This window comes from Tachysurus fulvidraco, chromosome 13 (genome assembly GCF_022655615.1).
Source record: "Tachysurus fulvidraco isolate hzauxx_2018 chromosome 13, HZAU_PFXX_2.0, whole genome shotgun sequence".
In the NCBI taxonomy this organism is placed as follows: domain Eukaryota; kingdom Metazoa; phylum Chordata; class Actinopteri; order Siluriformes; family Bagridae; genus Tachysurus; species Tachysurus fulvidraco.
Window position 1 is genome coordinate 15,847,908 of NC_062530.1, and position 13,942 is coordinate 15,861,849.

The 13,942-nt window shown below is 39.1% G+C and overlaps 2 protein-coding genes across 7 annotated transcripts; both read right to left on the reverse strand.

Annotated features, from left to right (window-relative positions):
• Positions 1-113: 113 nt before the first annotated feature.
• Positions 114-8,327, reverse strand: bida (BH3 interacting domain death agonist). 3 transcript variants are annotated; one of them, XM_047822824.1, is made up of 4 exons: positions 8,056-8,327; positions 6,032-6,338; positions 5,237-5,367; positions 114-510 (listed from the first exon to the last, which is right to left on the reverse strand). In XM_047822824.1, exons 2-4 carry the CDS (start codon positions 6,309-6,311, stop codon positions 322-324), a joined length of 600 nt encoding a protein of 199 aa, XP_047678780.1. In that variant the 5' UTR covers positions 6,312-6,338; positions 8,056-8,327; the 3' UTR covers positions 114-321. The 3 variants fall into 3 exon arrangements, with proteins under 3 accessions (XP_047678780.1, XP_027017065.1, XP_047678779.1); XM_027161264.2 differs by having other exon boundaries at positions 8,052-8,327; XM_047822823.1 differs by having other exon boundaries at positions 8,044-8,323.
• Positions 8,328-8,998: 671 nt separating this feature from the next.
• Positions 8,999-13,647, reverse strand: wee2 (WEE2 oocyte meiosis inhibiting kinase). 4 transcript variants are annotated; one of them, XM_027161336.2, is made up of 12 exons: positions 13,492-13,647; positions 12,730-13,002; positions 12,434-12,633; positions 12,293-12,347; positions 11,409-11,578; positions 11,128-11,249; positions 10,864-11,010; positions 10,654-10,758; positions 10,484-10,569; positions 10,093-10,263; positions 9,577-9,725; positions 8,999-9,324 (listed from the first exon to the last, which is right to left on the reverse strand). In XM_027161336.2, exons 2-12 carry the CDS (start codon positions 12,991-12,993, stop codon positions 9,168-9,170), a joined length of 1,626 nt encoding a protein of 541 aa, XP_027017137.1. In that variant the 5' UTR covers positions 12,994-13,002; positions 13,492-13,647; the 3' UTR covers positions 8,999-9,167. The 4 variants fall into 4 exon arrangements, 2 of the variants coding, with proteins under 2 accessions (XP_027017137.1, XP_047678023.1); XR_003442871.2 differs by lacking the exon at positions 8,999-9,324 and adding an exon at positions 9,830-9,954 and having other exon boundaries at positions 9,585-9,725; XR_007144636.1 differs by lacking the exon at positions 8,999-9,324 and adding an exon at positions 9,830-9,983 and having other exon boundaries at positions 9,585-9,725.
• Between the last annotated feature and the right edge of the window lie 295 nt (positions 13,648-13,942).

Genomic DNA, 13,942 nt, shown 5'->3' on the forward strand with positions numbered 1-13,942 from the left:
TATATAGTTAGCAAAACACACCAAAAAGCACACTTAGGGGTAGTACAATTTAATTTACAATACCTTAAGTGGGAGATGTTAAATCTTAGAAAAAAAAGGCAATAAACTCACAATTCATTTGTTTTTGTTTATTAGACAACAAATGAATACAAACACTCAAGGATTATCATACTGACAAACTAACTGATCACGTGTATTGTTATACTAACAATTAAACATTGACTATTATAGAACTAATAACAAAACAAAAAATTTACTAATATAACAAAACAAAACAGTAACCTGAGAATGTAGGTTGCATTTGGGTGTAAACAAAGCATTTCACTGGTGACTAGTCCTGAAATTGTATTGCGTGATGGTGTTATAAAGGTCACGCAGCATACTCGGAGTGTGTTCACACGCTGCCTTCACCAAGGAGAAGGTGAGCGCCATCACTACTCGCTCAGTGTGCGAGCCGGGCACTTGCCCGAGTAAGCCATCAACCCCCTGATTCAAGAAGCTCCACCAGTCCTGAAAACCACAACATACAACACATAATAAACCAAACATCCACAAAAAAATCATCTTCTGTTGTGAAGACTTACAATTAAAAACAGATTCATTGCTGCACAGCACTCACTGAAACAAAAGCAACAACCAACCACATGCAGAAAAACAAGTGCTTCACCTCATAACAGTCACAATATACAACCATGACACAATAGTGGAATAAATCATGTCTCTTGTGCTAAAACTGTCTAACAATTCTTGGTTGTTAAAGGTGGTGAGACTAACGTGGTGAGCTAATTTCACGTAACGTAACAGCAATGTGACTCAGTGGCCCTATAAAGAATGTCTCATCTGTACTAATATTTACATGTAGATGAATAAATCTTGTGATTTTTTTTTACTAGCCAAATTCAAGTAAACAAAAAGATAAACAGTTGCAAGAGATGACATAAAATGCCTGATGAATGATGGCCACTTTTATAAGAACATCTGTGGCCCTGGTCATTCATGCAGTTCTTCATTCAGCCATTCATGTTGCAGTAGCACAACAGTCACGAGCTTTAGTTCATGTTTACAGTAACAGATCCCTGTGTTTGGCTGACAGAAGTGGAACCTGGCGTTTTATTTTTCTTCTTCTGTTGCAGGCCATCTGCCTCAGGCTTGTCATGCATTCTGCTGTTGTGCTGCCTGCACTTGAAAGCTGTGGTTATTTGAGTCACAGGGTGTTTTTTGTTTTTCACACCATGCTGTGTCAAATCTAGACATTGTACGTGCATAAAAATCTCAGGAGCAGGTCAGCAGTTTCTAAAACACTGAAACCAGCCACCAGACATGTCTAACATCAGATGCCCCTGCCACCCGAATCTGATGGTTGATGAAAACATTAACTGAAGCTTGTGACCTGTATCTGCATTATTTTATACACTGAGCTGCAGCCCCACGACTGATTGTTTGAATAACTGCATCAATAAGCAGGTGTATAAGTGTTCCTATTAAAGTGGCTGATGAGTGGATGTCGGGTGTGGATTTTAGAAGAAGCAGCGGGAAAAGCATGGAGAAAACAGTCTGCACTAAATAAATGAAAAGCATGGAGAAAACAAAAGTATTAAAAAAAAACAAAGTAATTACCTAACTGTATAAAACAGCTTTTGTATTGTTGCCAGGGTTTTGTTTTTTAAATCTTTTTCTTTATATTAATATATCAAGAACAGGCTATATTTCAGCAATATTATTACAGGCTATATTTCAGCAGTCATTATTAACAGTTTGTACCTCAAGGCTCAGTTTAGCATGTTGCATTTACACAAAAAAAAAGAAAAAGAAAATAGAGACTGCTGTAGTCTCATCTGTGCAAACCACAGCATGTGTCAAAGCAACTGATGACTTTTTCACAAAAAGCTCTCACTCCCATTATTATGACACATTGGTCAATTCACACTAAAGCTATTATTCCAGTCTCTCTGGATCAACACCAGCTTGCATATCAAGGCTTTTACTCATCCATCTGTAGCTGGATTCCTGACGTATTGTTCAACTGAACCTACAACTTTACTCCCTCGTCATCAATTTATCTGCACAAGCCACAAATGAGTTTGTAGATCATAGAACAGTGGCTGGGCTGATTTCTGGTTATGAGTCAGAAAGAACATGCTTATAGAATAAGTTGACTCACAGCACACAAATTTTTTGGGGGAAAAAATAATAAAAACAAAGAAAATTCTTCACATTTATAAATCACTTAATCCAATGAATCCCAGTGGTAGAAATCACAAGTTATTTTATTTTGCATTTTTAAAAACTGGAATCCTATTTTATTTAGCCATCTGTCACAACCATCATTGGGATTTGAACTCAGCAATATCTCCGTGATAGACTAAAGACTTTTCTGCTATATACAGTCGTATGCAAAAGTTCAGGATCCCCTGACAATTTCCATGATTTTCATTTTTAAATATTTGGCTGTTTGAGTCAGCAATTTAATTTTGATCAATCAAATAACTGAAGGTTACAGTAATATTTCAGTAGTGAAATGAGGTTTGTTGGATTAACAGAAAATGTGCAATATGCATCAAAACAAAATTAGACAGGTGCATAAATTTGGGCACCCCAACAGATAAATCACATCAATATTTTGTAGAGCCTCCTTTAGCAGAAATAACAGCCTCTATAGCCTGTAATGAGTGTCTGAATTTTGGACAATTCCTCCTTACAAAACATCTCCAGTTCAGTTATGTTTGATGGTTGCCGAGCATGGACAGCCTACTTCAAATCACCCCACAGATGTTTAATGATATTCAGGTCTGGGGACTGGGATGGCCATTCCAGAACATTGTGCTTGTTACTCTGCATAAATGCCCGAGTAGATTTTGAGCAGTGTTTTAGGTCATTGTCTTGTTGAAATATCCAGCCCCGGCGTAACTTCAACTTTGTGACTGATTCCTCAACATTATTCTCAAGAATCTACTGATATTGAGTGAAATCCATGCGACCCTCAACTTTAACTAGATTCCCAGTAACGACACTGGCCACACAGCCCCACAGCATGATGGAACCTCCACCAAATTTTACTGTGGGTAGCAAGTGTTTTTCTTGGAATGCTGTGTTCTTTTTCCGCCATGAACAACGCCCCTTGTTATGACCAAATAACTCAAACTTTGTTTCATCACTCCACAGCACCTTATTCCAAAATGAAGCTGGCTTGTCCAAATGTGCGTTTGTGGTGTGTGAGCAGAAAAGGCTTCTTTCGCATCACTCTCCCATACAGCTTAAGCTTGTGCAAAGTGCACTGAATTGTTGAACGATGCACAGTGACACCATGTGCAGCAAGTTGATGTTGTAGGTCTTTGGAGGTGGTCTGTGGGCTGTTTTTGACCATCCTTCGCCTCTCTAATATTTTATGTGGTCTGCCACTTCTGGCCTTAACAAGAACTGTGCCTGTGGTTTTGCATTTCCTCACTACTGTATGTTCCTCACAGTGGACACTGACAGCTTATATCTCTGCAATAACTTTTTGTAGCCTTCCCCTAAACCATAATTTTGAACAATCTTTGTTTTCAGGTCATTAGAGAGTTGTTTTGAGGCCTCCATGTTGCCACTCTTCAGAGGAGAGTCAAAGAGAACAACAACATTCAATTGGCCTTAAATACCTTAAATACTTTTCTCATGATTGGATGCACCTGTCTATGAAGTTCAAAGCTTAACGAGCTCACCAAACCAAGTGTGTGTTCTAATTAATCAGTGCTAAGTAGTTACAGGTATTCAAATCAACAAAATGGCACGGGGCCCAAATTTATGCACCTGTCTAATTTCATTTTGATGCATATTGCACATATTGCTCATTTCACTACTGAAATATTACTGTGTCCTTCAGTTATATGACAGATCAAAATGAAATTGCTGATCCAAACACCCAAATATTTATAAATGAAAATCATGGAAATTGTCATGGGTTCCTAAACTTTTGCATACAACTGTAAGTAACACACCAAAAAGCACACTTACTGAATGTATAACATTAGCTGAAGCTTGTGACCTGTATCTGCATGTATTTATACACTGAGCTGCAACACCATGACTGAAGTGTTCCTATTAAAGTGGCTGGTGAATGGATGTCATGTGTGGATTTTAGAAGAAGCAGGGCAACATTATTTTACTCGTTGCAATGGCAGGTAGACAGAGGACAACTGTAAAGCACCTCAGAATATGTGACAAGCAGATGGAGGACCACTCGAGAACACAGACACAAAGACACATGTGGCAAGTTTCCAGAACGCTACTATTATCCTGACTCCCTGGCAGAGATGCCACACTTACAAATGAGCTCAACAATCAGGTGGTAACAAGGTTTGTGTGAGGTAAGAAAGGGGCTTAAATATTCATTTTTTTTAATCAAGCATTAATTCCTAAAAAAAGAAACACAAGGTGGAAACTGGGGTGGGGGGGCATCGAGAAAACAGTCTGTAGCTGGATTCCTGACGTATTGTTCAACTGAACCTACAACTTTACTCCCTCGTCATCAATTTATCTGCACATGCCACAAATGAGTTTGTAGATCATAGAACAGTGGCTGGGCTGATTTCTGGTTATGAGTCAGAACGAACATGCTTATAGAATAAGTTGACTCACAGCACAGAGACAAATACTATATCTGCATGGACCTACTCAATTTTGTTAGTTATAGATCATTCACCTTCCTAACATCTGGTAGCTGCTACATAATCATTTACTCATGCAGCCCCAGACTGACTAACACAAGAGTGTCCAATCTTGTCTGTAAAGGCCTGGTGTTGGTGCGGGTTTGTATACCAGTCAAGCAGGAGCCACAACTCCTCGATCTCAGGGCACCTTGCACATTTGCATTCACACACTTTCACACCTGGCAGCTATTTAGCACAGCTGTTCAAACTACTGGCATTTGTTTTGGATGTAGGGGGAAAAAAACTACTTTGGATATGTCAATCAAAAGGAAATGCCACACAGTAACCTGAGTTCAGGATTGAGGGACCCTGGAGCTATAAGACTCCATGTTTCCTGATACACTGACATTCTGTCTTCCTCTTAACTATAATGGAACTGCTGCACTATTTGCACTACTACTGTATCTTATGCTGGCTTTCAATACAGAACTTGCACATATATGATTTTCTATTACACATTTCCTAGATGTATTTATGCATGTATGTATAATGTTGATGTAGATGTAGCACCCTATAAAGTTTAATCCAAGTCCTCTATAGATTCTACTCACCTCTGGGGAAGAATTGTTGAGTTTCTCGGTCAGACGCTCAGCGGCCTCAGAAACCATCCTCCGATTAAACTCATCTGCCATTCTAATGAGCTCAGCAGCCACCTCCGTCACCACATGGTCTTCATCAGTCACTATACACAGGCACCACGGGGTCACAGTTAGTGGTTTCACCTTGTCAACACTGTGAAACTGAGCCCATTCATGCTGTACAGTCATGACAGTAGAAACTGCTCTACAGTCGAGTGCAAATTCTATGTAGTGTAAAATGTTGAGTAATAGTTTATTACTTTTCGATATTATTTGACCATAAGATCAAGGTTGATCAAGGACACAGTAATACTGAGTTTGACATGTGTCTTATGGTCATCCAATTTCACTAACACGTAGGTAGAATCAGCAATCAAACCCCTTCAATTAAAAGCTAACTGACAAGTCAAAATGTTTCAGACATGTTATCAGAAAGGAAATCTGTGTAAATGTGCAAATTATATGTATAACCATTAATGCATGCACTAGTTTATATTAGGGAAGAAGCCATTTATTTCTGGCTCATTTGTGTTTCTCTTTCATTTTGTATTGTTTTTTAATTTAAAATAGTATATAGAACGTATAACAAAACCAAATCAATTTACTCAAAAGCAGTAACAAAATAAGTCATCTAACAGATTACATGATCCACCCAAATCCAGCCAGAACATTGTCTACTTTGACACTACAACAGCCATATCAGGACGCATTCCTAACTAAAGAAAAGTACGGAAAATCCTAAATTGTCATAACTCAACTAGAAAATACCTGCTAATACATCTTGAGGAACATCGTTTAGCAGACATCTGGGAAACGAGTGTCCGTCTGTTTGCAGCTCACCATCACATTCAATGCCATAGTCAAAGTCATGGTCCTGTGAATAAAGTATATGGTCATTTAATCCTCTCTGAGCTGGATTCCTCCTGAGTTTTACGTCACACTGCAGATCCTCTAGCTCCTTCTGAAGCTCACGGCTCAGATCAGGACTTTGCTGGAGGAATGTCAGGAATAGGAGAGGAGTTTTTGTACTCGAATGAATGTCCGTCATGCTGTTCAAACCCTTTCCTCTTGTACTCTGTAAAGTTAAAAAAAAAAAAAACATTATTTGAATACATAGGAACATTTAGTAACCTATTATTAACTAGGACAATAATTAAGAAGGTAAAGGTCTAAGCTATAATAAAACTTTTATATTGCCCCAGGCACAATGATGAGGATACTTTGAGGTGGAATAAAGTTCTCTGTGGAGTTATGGTCAGTGGTTTGCAGAAAGATGGAAGCAATTAGATTCAAAATCCATGCCAACAAACTATTTGGACGGTGATGAAGAAAATCCTACCACAAACACAATGGCCTGCAGTGTGTCTGACTCCACTGGAACTTTGACTGTGGCTGAATATGACAAAGTGCATTCTGGCATCAAATATTCAAGGTGGGTTTGGAAAAAAAAAAAAGTGATTATTCAAAACAAAACCTAATCTCTAACATGAAGTATGGTAAAGGATCTGTAAAGTTATGAGCCTGTTTTTTCTCCAGAAGCCCAGATACCTACTTAGTATAAATTACAGTATAATCAAAATAATATTTCTGGTCAATGTCAAATGTGAGCAGGTAGCAATGCCAAATATATTAGCAATATGCTATATGTATGTTTAGTATATACTAAACTATATACTATATTATAACTACAATACCTACAGTAAAGCTCTTCCTGTTACAAACACCGCAAAATTTCCCTTCCTTATTAACACCTACTAAAAATGAAAAACATTTACAGTACAGTGAAAACAAAAACAAGGAAATGTGTGATTTTGTGTGCAAATGTGTGATTTTCCTTGTTTTTCTTAATGCAAAAACATTCTACATCCATCGAGCTGTATGATCATCTCCTTCAGGTCACTGCACAGATTTATAGCTGGTTCCAGGTCTGGGATCTGGTTTTGTCCTTCTAAAACACTGATCATCTTTTAGTCAAGCCATTCCTTTGTTGATTTGGACAAATGCTTTGGTCACTGCTGTGCTCATCATCTTCTGCTCAAAGTTTTGCACTGGTGTTTGTAGCTATTCATGATTCCCTCCACCTCGATTAAAGCAGCAGTTCTGGCTGATGCTCTAAAGCATGAAGGGTATGATTTTATTTTTATTTTGCTCCAAACATTGGTCTCATAAGATATTCTGCCATAAAACTGGGGCGATTTCGGTGAACTGGGTTGTTTTTTGTTTTGTTTTTTTTATGAAAAAGGGCTTCCATTTAGACATCATACCCAGACGTGTGAGAAATATAAGCGACTGTAAGTTTCTTCACAGCTTCCCAGAGATGTTATGTTCTTCTTGTCACCGTAGAGCTCCATCTGAAGATCATGGACTTTCACGGTGTTCCATGGTATATTTTACAAATTAAGATACCATGCAGCTCTTTGTGAACAATGTTTGATTAAAGGTGACAAGATACCAAAAATACCACAGAAACAGCTGATATTTCCATCATGACAGCTATATGATAACTACCTTTGAACACCAAATTTAACATGATTTGTTTATTCTAGACAAACCCACATCCCTAATTATAAAAATACTGATTTTTATATGCTAAGAATAACCACTGAAGGGGTCAATTTTCTTGGTTTATCAAAAAAATAACTCTAAAAATAAACTTTTAGATCCATTCTGTGTGTAACAAGTTTCTACTGGACTAGATACTAAGTCTACAGCCACAAACACACTAATAAAGTTAACTTAAGAGCAAGTCAAACGACTCGTGTTTAAGTAAGTAAACTTACATTCTTACATACTTCGCTGAAGCCTCTCGGATCGCGAGATGAACATTATTTACAGCACAAAATCCCGCCGCTTGCTCTTATACCGCTTTCAATTTTCGATACAACGTTTACACACGCAACGACGGGGGTGAGCGCCTACGTGTACGCGTAAATGCAAAAGCTCTTAGTGTGTCAATAAAGGTGCATCGAGTAAAAATTGCGACGGAAGTGGTAGAAAAGCAGAGATATAAAGTTTTGTCACTGTTTAAAAATAGATAAGGGTTTTTTTCTTGCATTTGAAAATCGAGCACCCCTAAGTATACGGATTTTGTGGAAGCGCTGTAAAAGAGGCGGGGCTTCACACTGACAACCTTTCGGTAAATTACGTCCTTAACAAAGCTGACGTCTCGCTGTGGTTTTAGTGTTAGTGTTAAGGAGAAACATGGGGTAATAAATTAAGCCATACACTACACATTTCATACACACACACACACACACACACACACAATATATATATATATAAAGTATAGTGTGTATGAAATGTGGCCACTCTTCATGTTATGGACACTTCAATAAGTGTTTTTCCCCCAAACATTCATGAATATGTTGAGGCTATAGAGATAAAACCGACCTTGATATCCAGTATCTATATAATATCAGTCCAGGTCTAAAATCTGAGTGTAACTGGGGTTTTAAATGTCCACCCAAGGTGTCCAGTCCAACAATGTTCTTACACCAATGTGTCTAACAATAAGTTATACAGCATGTTATCCATTTTAGGAGATAACAGAAAGTCCCTGTTCCCCACCATCACAAATAAATAGAAGCTAAACTCAAAAGTTGTGTATGTATCCTTGTCTAACTGCCTTTTGGAGTTCCCCTGGTGTGACTGTGTGAGCAAGATAAGCAAGCAGCAGACATGCTAATATTTCTATAGTATGAGCAGCAGGGGAAAAGAAGGGAAAAAAACACCACATTGAAAAGAATTTAAAATCTTTATTTACAAGGATAAAACCCATTTGAGTCAAAAACAGAACTTCCACTGAAATGATTAACAATCTGTAGAAATTCACATTAGCATGAAAAAATCCACACACCAGTTGTCCATTATGAAAAAATGTCCATTATAAATAAAATAAAAAAAATTAGTGTCCCAGGAAACCAAAGCTCATGGAGCGAGTTGAGTTTCGGCCCACCAGCCTTCGTCCAGGTCTAGGAAGGGAGCCTGCATGTGAACTTGTGCATCCTGTGGTGAGAGCAGGTTGCTGAGGCGAGACAGCTAACCGAGCCTCCTGGAGTTCCCTATACAAATGATTCAGTCAGAATTCACAGCTCTCTATGGGGCATTCCAAGTAATGATCACTTCATGGTTGTGCAGTGTCCCCTGGTGGGCATTAGCCTGAACCATGGGCATCAGAACCATTATATGTGGGTGGGAAAGGACCCACCCACTTTTTATTTGCTTCTGACGCTATGTTCATTATCAACAATCACCTTTTGGCCTCCAGAATTGGAGAATTTAAAGAAAGATTTAATCACAGTTGCACCACTCACCTTTCCAGCATGGCTGTCCTGAATTTCTCTACATTGAGTTCTCTGCGCAACTGTGCAGCCAATTTTCCAGTTCTTTCTCTACGCAGCACCGGGTGCCTGCACAATGCAGATGCAGACGGCCTCACAGCAGGATCAGGGTCCAGCATTGTCTGTCAAGCACAGTATATACTTATCAATACAAATTTTATTTGCTTAAAGCAAACACCACTGTAAATGCTCAGACTATGGTACTAGTTTGTTGTTTGGTACACACCTCACTCACAAAAGATATCTGGCAAGGTTTCAGTGTTCCTAAAGCCAATAGAGCAGGGCTTTTCACTTTTTTGAAACATTTTATCACCATATTTGAGAAATCCAACACAGTAGTGGAGACTATCCCTTTAGTGATGGGAGATAAAGGATTATTCCTTTAAAAAAATCAAATGACAATTTTGGCAAGACCTTTAACCAAGAACCAATCGAAATAAAACATTAGGAATGTCTCTGTAGACCATTATTCCCTTCAAAATATTTCACCTGTAGAAGATTTCTTAAGGCTGGTGTTAATTCATGGGGCAGGCTGGGTAAGCGAGCCTGCCTGAGGTGGTGCCACTCATCTCCATTCTGAGGCAGTGGTTGAGCTCCAGCTGCTAACAGCACGGTCAGGCTCAAGGCAAAGATATCTGCCTTGGGTAGGAGTGTGTAGTCCTGCAAGTCAGCCAGGGCAAATTAACACAATGGACATAAAATCACAACTGGCACATTTTTATAAAAGTTGCAAGGGTGGCTTTAATGACAATATGAAAGTGAATGCAGCACTCTGTGGATCAGATGCACTTTGTCTAGGATCATTCCAGGTGAAAGATCATGTGTAGTGTGCACACCCCTACTTCCACAAAACACTTCACTCTGATTTCCCCCAGAGTACCTCTCGTAAAACTTCATATGCTAAAAAGCGGCTGTCCCCTTCCTCCACCTGAGGACTTGAGATGGAGGTCACATGACCAAGATCCCCTACAACGATAAGGAAACCAGGTAGATTGTACCATATAACAGCTACAGAAGCCATACTGAACAGTTATGAATGAAAAAGCTTACCAATTTTATAAACTACCCCTGATGAAGTCTGCCCATCATCTTCCTCTTCACTGTCTCCTGCTCCACCAGTACTGGAGCTGGGCTGATGGCTAATGAAGATGTTACCTCAACAGCAGAGTGCATGGTCAGTTACTTAAGCTAAACTCTTAGACCCTGGGAATGTGGAAGAATTTTTTAAAAAATTAATAAATAAATAAAACACAAACACACTGGGTTTGATGTCCAGATGCACCAGGCCTGACGTATGAATGTATTTCAGTCCCATTGAGACCTGAAGCAGAAGATCCCTTAGCTCTGGCTCCTGAAAGAATTCTCCCTGTTCTTCCTTCTCTGTTATGACATCATGAAGGCTTCCACCTGTAATTGATGACATGCATATACCGTATGCGCAGATTTAGAGTAGTTGGCTAAAAAAGGGAAAAGCAAATGCCCTTAGTTTTAATGTTGTGAATTATAGCAACCATCACACAGTACCATCACAATACTCATTCTGAATAATCATATGGTCATCTTCTGCCCAAGCAGAATAGTAGCGCACAACATGTGGATGATGTCCCAGCACAGCATGTGCATATACCTCTTTTAAGGCCAGCTGCCTGCAGAAAAAACACCACACATCATAGGCCCATGAAACTGTATTTCTCAGATTTTATTCCTTGTAATGTACATGAACAAATGTGTGAAGACCTGTATGAAGTGGTATTCAGTCTGGCCAGAGGAAAGTGTTATTCCTGTCTGTTCTGGTGCACACTTACTCATTGGCAGAGCCTGCAAGTGGCCTGCTCAAACGTTTGATGGCATACATGCAACCATCCAGCCTCTTCACACAGCGATACACTGCACCAAACTCGCCCACACCAATCCGGCCTAGTTCCAGGAACTCGCTCTCATAACGCGACAGCATGAGCGCTGGCACTGCTGGTCTCTGAATGCCAACAGATGGAAGAATGAACACAGAGCCCGGATGAGGAGTTTTATCTACAGATGGTTGGATTTTTGTAGGTTTTCACACCAGTGGGCCATGACTTGTATGAAATATCTCAAAACAACAATTTTTAGCTGCTTAATACTTAACCGTAAATTAGGCAACTTGGATAAATTTTTGCTGTTCCCAAAAACAGAACCAATTTAGCTACTAACACATTGTCGAACATTAAACAATTAAATGTTTAACAACTAAGGCAATATCCTCATGGCTTTGGAAATCATTTGTAAATTTAGACAGGCTCACAGATCTTAAGAAGAAAGTGTTGGATTTTGGAAAGCAAGTTTTAGACAGACTTGATATGACCGATATGAAAATATAGTTGTACCTTCCGAAGTAAAACCAAGTGGTTTACCAAGCACTGTGTGTACTAGTACTACTGTACACATGAATATGCCTATAAAATGCATGTCTTCACATCTGACAAGAGAATATTTTCATTTAGAATTCAACAAATACTTGCTTTATGCAGGAAAATTAACACGACATTAGATAAACTTGAACTAGTAGAACTTTGCTGCCATGCATCTTACAGCCATTCAAAGGGTCAGTACAGAAACAAACATGCTCTGCTTTGCTGATGTTTACAAAGTCTTAAAGATTAGCTGAGATATAAATGGTACATCATGTTTCCAGTAATGTCTTCTGCCGTACCTTAGAGGGAAGAAAATAGCCTTCATCTTCAGATGATGTTTGAGTTTCCTTTGACCTAAAAAAGCAAATAGGCATGTTGGAGAGCATTGAGTGCAACCAGACGACGTGATCGGAGAATCCTTTTTTAGTGAATCTTGATACCTGTGCCCATCATCATCATCACCATCGCTTCTACAGTTCTTTCTTTTGTAATGTTCGCTGTTCCGACGCACCGTATTTGGGGTGAAAGGGTTAACATTGACTGAAGGTGCTTGGTCAGACAGAGCAGTCCGGCACTGGACTCTCTGGCAGGGACATGCCTTGCTGCTCGAGTAAGGCAGCACTGACTTGGACAATAGGCTCTTATGGGGTGCAGGGGGTTGGAGAGGGGAGACAGAAACTGGAAATTTATTATTAATATCCAAATAGAAAAAGAAACATAGAAAGGACTGGGTTACCTTTGGTGTACTGGGGGAGTCACAGAGCCTTAGCTTCCTCCAGGCAGCATAAGGTATTGGTGAGGTGGGTGCACCAGGTGAGACTGCATTACTCCTCGTGCGGTGGCGCTGCACTCTTGGGGTTCGACAGGTTGAGGATGGACTTCTTAGCGACACACTTCTGGGTGCCCAATCTTCCACACTGCTGTCACTGCTGTCCTCCTCACCACAGCTCAAGAAATACAAATGCTGCTGCACTGATTTCTCATTTGCTGCCGCTGCCATACCTAACCACTGGGTATTCAGCAAAATAGTGATGCAGGCACATATACACTGAAAGATCTAAAAGAAGATTGACTGGGTTACCAAATGAGATGCAAGAGACTTGAATGACCTGTTCACTCACACAAATGAGAACTTTCCGAGGTAAAGAATTAAACGCAGTCAGATGTTAAATCATTAAAAAAAAAAAAAAAAAAAAAAAAAGTATTGATTAAGTAACTAATAAGGACAGAAACTCAGCTGCTGGAAATCATGCTCTACAAACCTGACTTAAATGTGCTAAAGCCAAATAAAATATTGCATCAGTTTATTAAAACGTGCGTATATTTTGTCTTTTTAAATTCTCATCAGTGGACACTAGAGAGCTTAAGTAAGAATATATGCTTCAATTTAATAAACTTTAGATAACAGCATGGTTTTTTTTTAAATGACAAGATTTCAAGCTCAAAAGTTAAAGATTGCATCATTTTTATTATCAGAAATCTTGTACTACTGACTTACCAGATGCAGCGCCTGCCGCCACGCTTGAGATCGAGTTGCGCGCGAGCCACACTTGTGCTAATGAAGCTCCAGCCTGCCCTGCTTTAGGCCGCTCTGTACATCTGCGCTCGAGCTCATTTGACTGATTAATGGGCGGGTGCTTTGAACTGTCAATCAAACATTTAATACAATAGTCACAACAGGTCGAAATTAGTCACGTCGATATTTCTTCAGTTAAAAAAATGCATCTATAAAAAGCTTTATCTTAAACTGTAACAACAAAAATCTCTTGTATCATTCAACTTTAAAACCTTAAGCTATGAAAATTTCCTGATAAAATCAGTCTATCCTTATGATATTCCAAATATTCTGAGAATCGATTCGTGAATCATGAATCCGGTATCGTGAGTCAAATGTGTACAGTTACACACATATATACTGTATATATAGTGATTTATATGTTTTCAAGCGT

Excerpts from the sequence above, each read along its gene's own strand:
- wee2 (XM_027161336.2), bottom strand. The coding sequence starts at position 12,993 with ATGGCAGCGGCAGCAAATGAGAAATCAGTGCAGCAGCATTTGTATTTC. Across the intron at positions 11,011-11,127 it reads TCAGAATGAGTATTGTGATG|GTGGAAGCCTTCATGATGTC; the intron begins GTACTGTGTGAT and ends CATCAATTACAG. Across the intron at positions 9,325-9,576 it reads AGGACAGCCATGCTGGAAAG|GGAACTCCAGGAGGCTCGGT; the intron begins GTGAGTGGTGCA and ends TCATTTGTATAG.
- bida (XM_047822824.1), bottom strand. The coding sequence starts at position 6,311 with ATGACGGACATTCATTCGAGTACAAAAACTCCTCTCCTATTCCTGACA. Across the intron at positions 5,368-6,031 it reads TCCTCAAGATGTATTAGCAG|TGACTGATGAAGACCATGTG; the intron begins GTATTTTCTAGT and ends GCCTGTGTATAG. Across the intron at positions 511-5,236 it reads TCAACAATTCTTCCCCAGAG|GACTGGTGGAGCTTCTTGAA; the intron begins GTGAGTAGAATC and ends TGTGGTTTTCAG.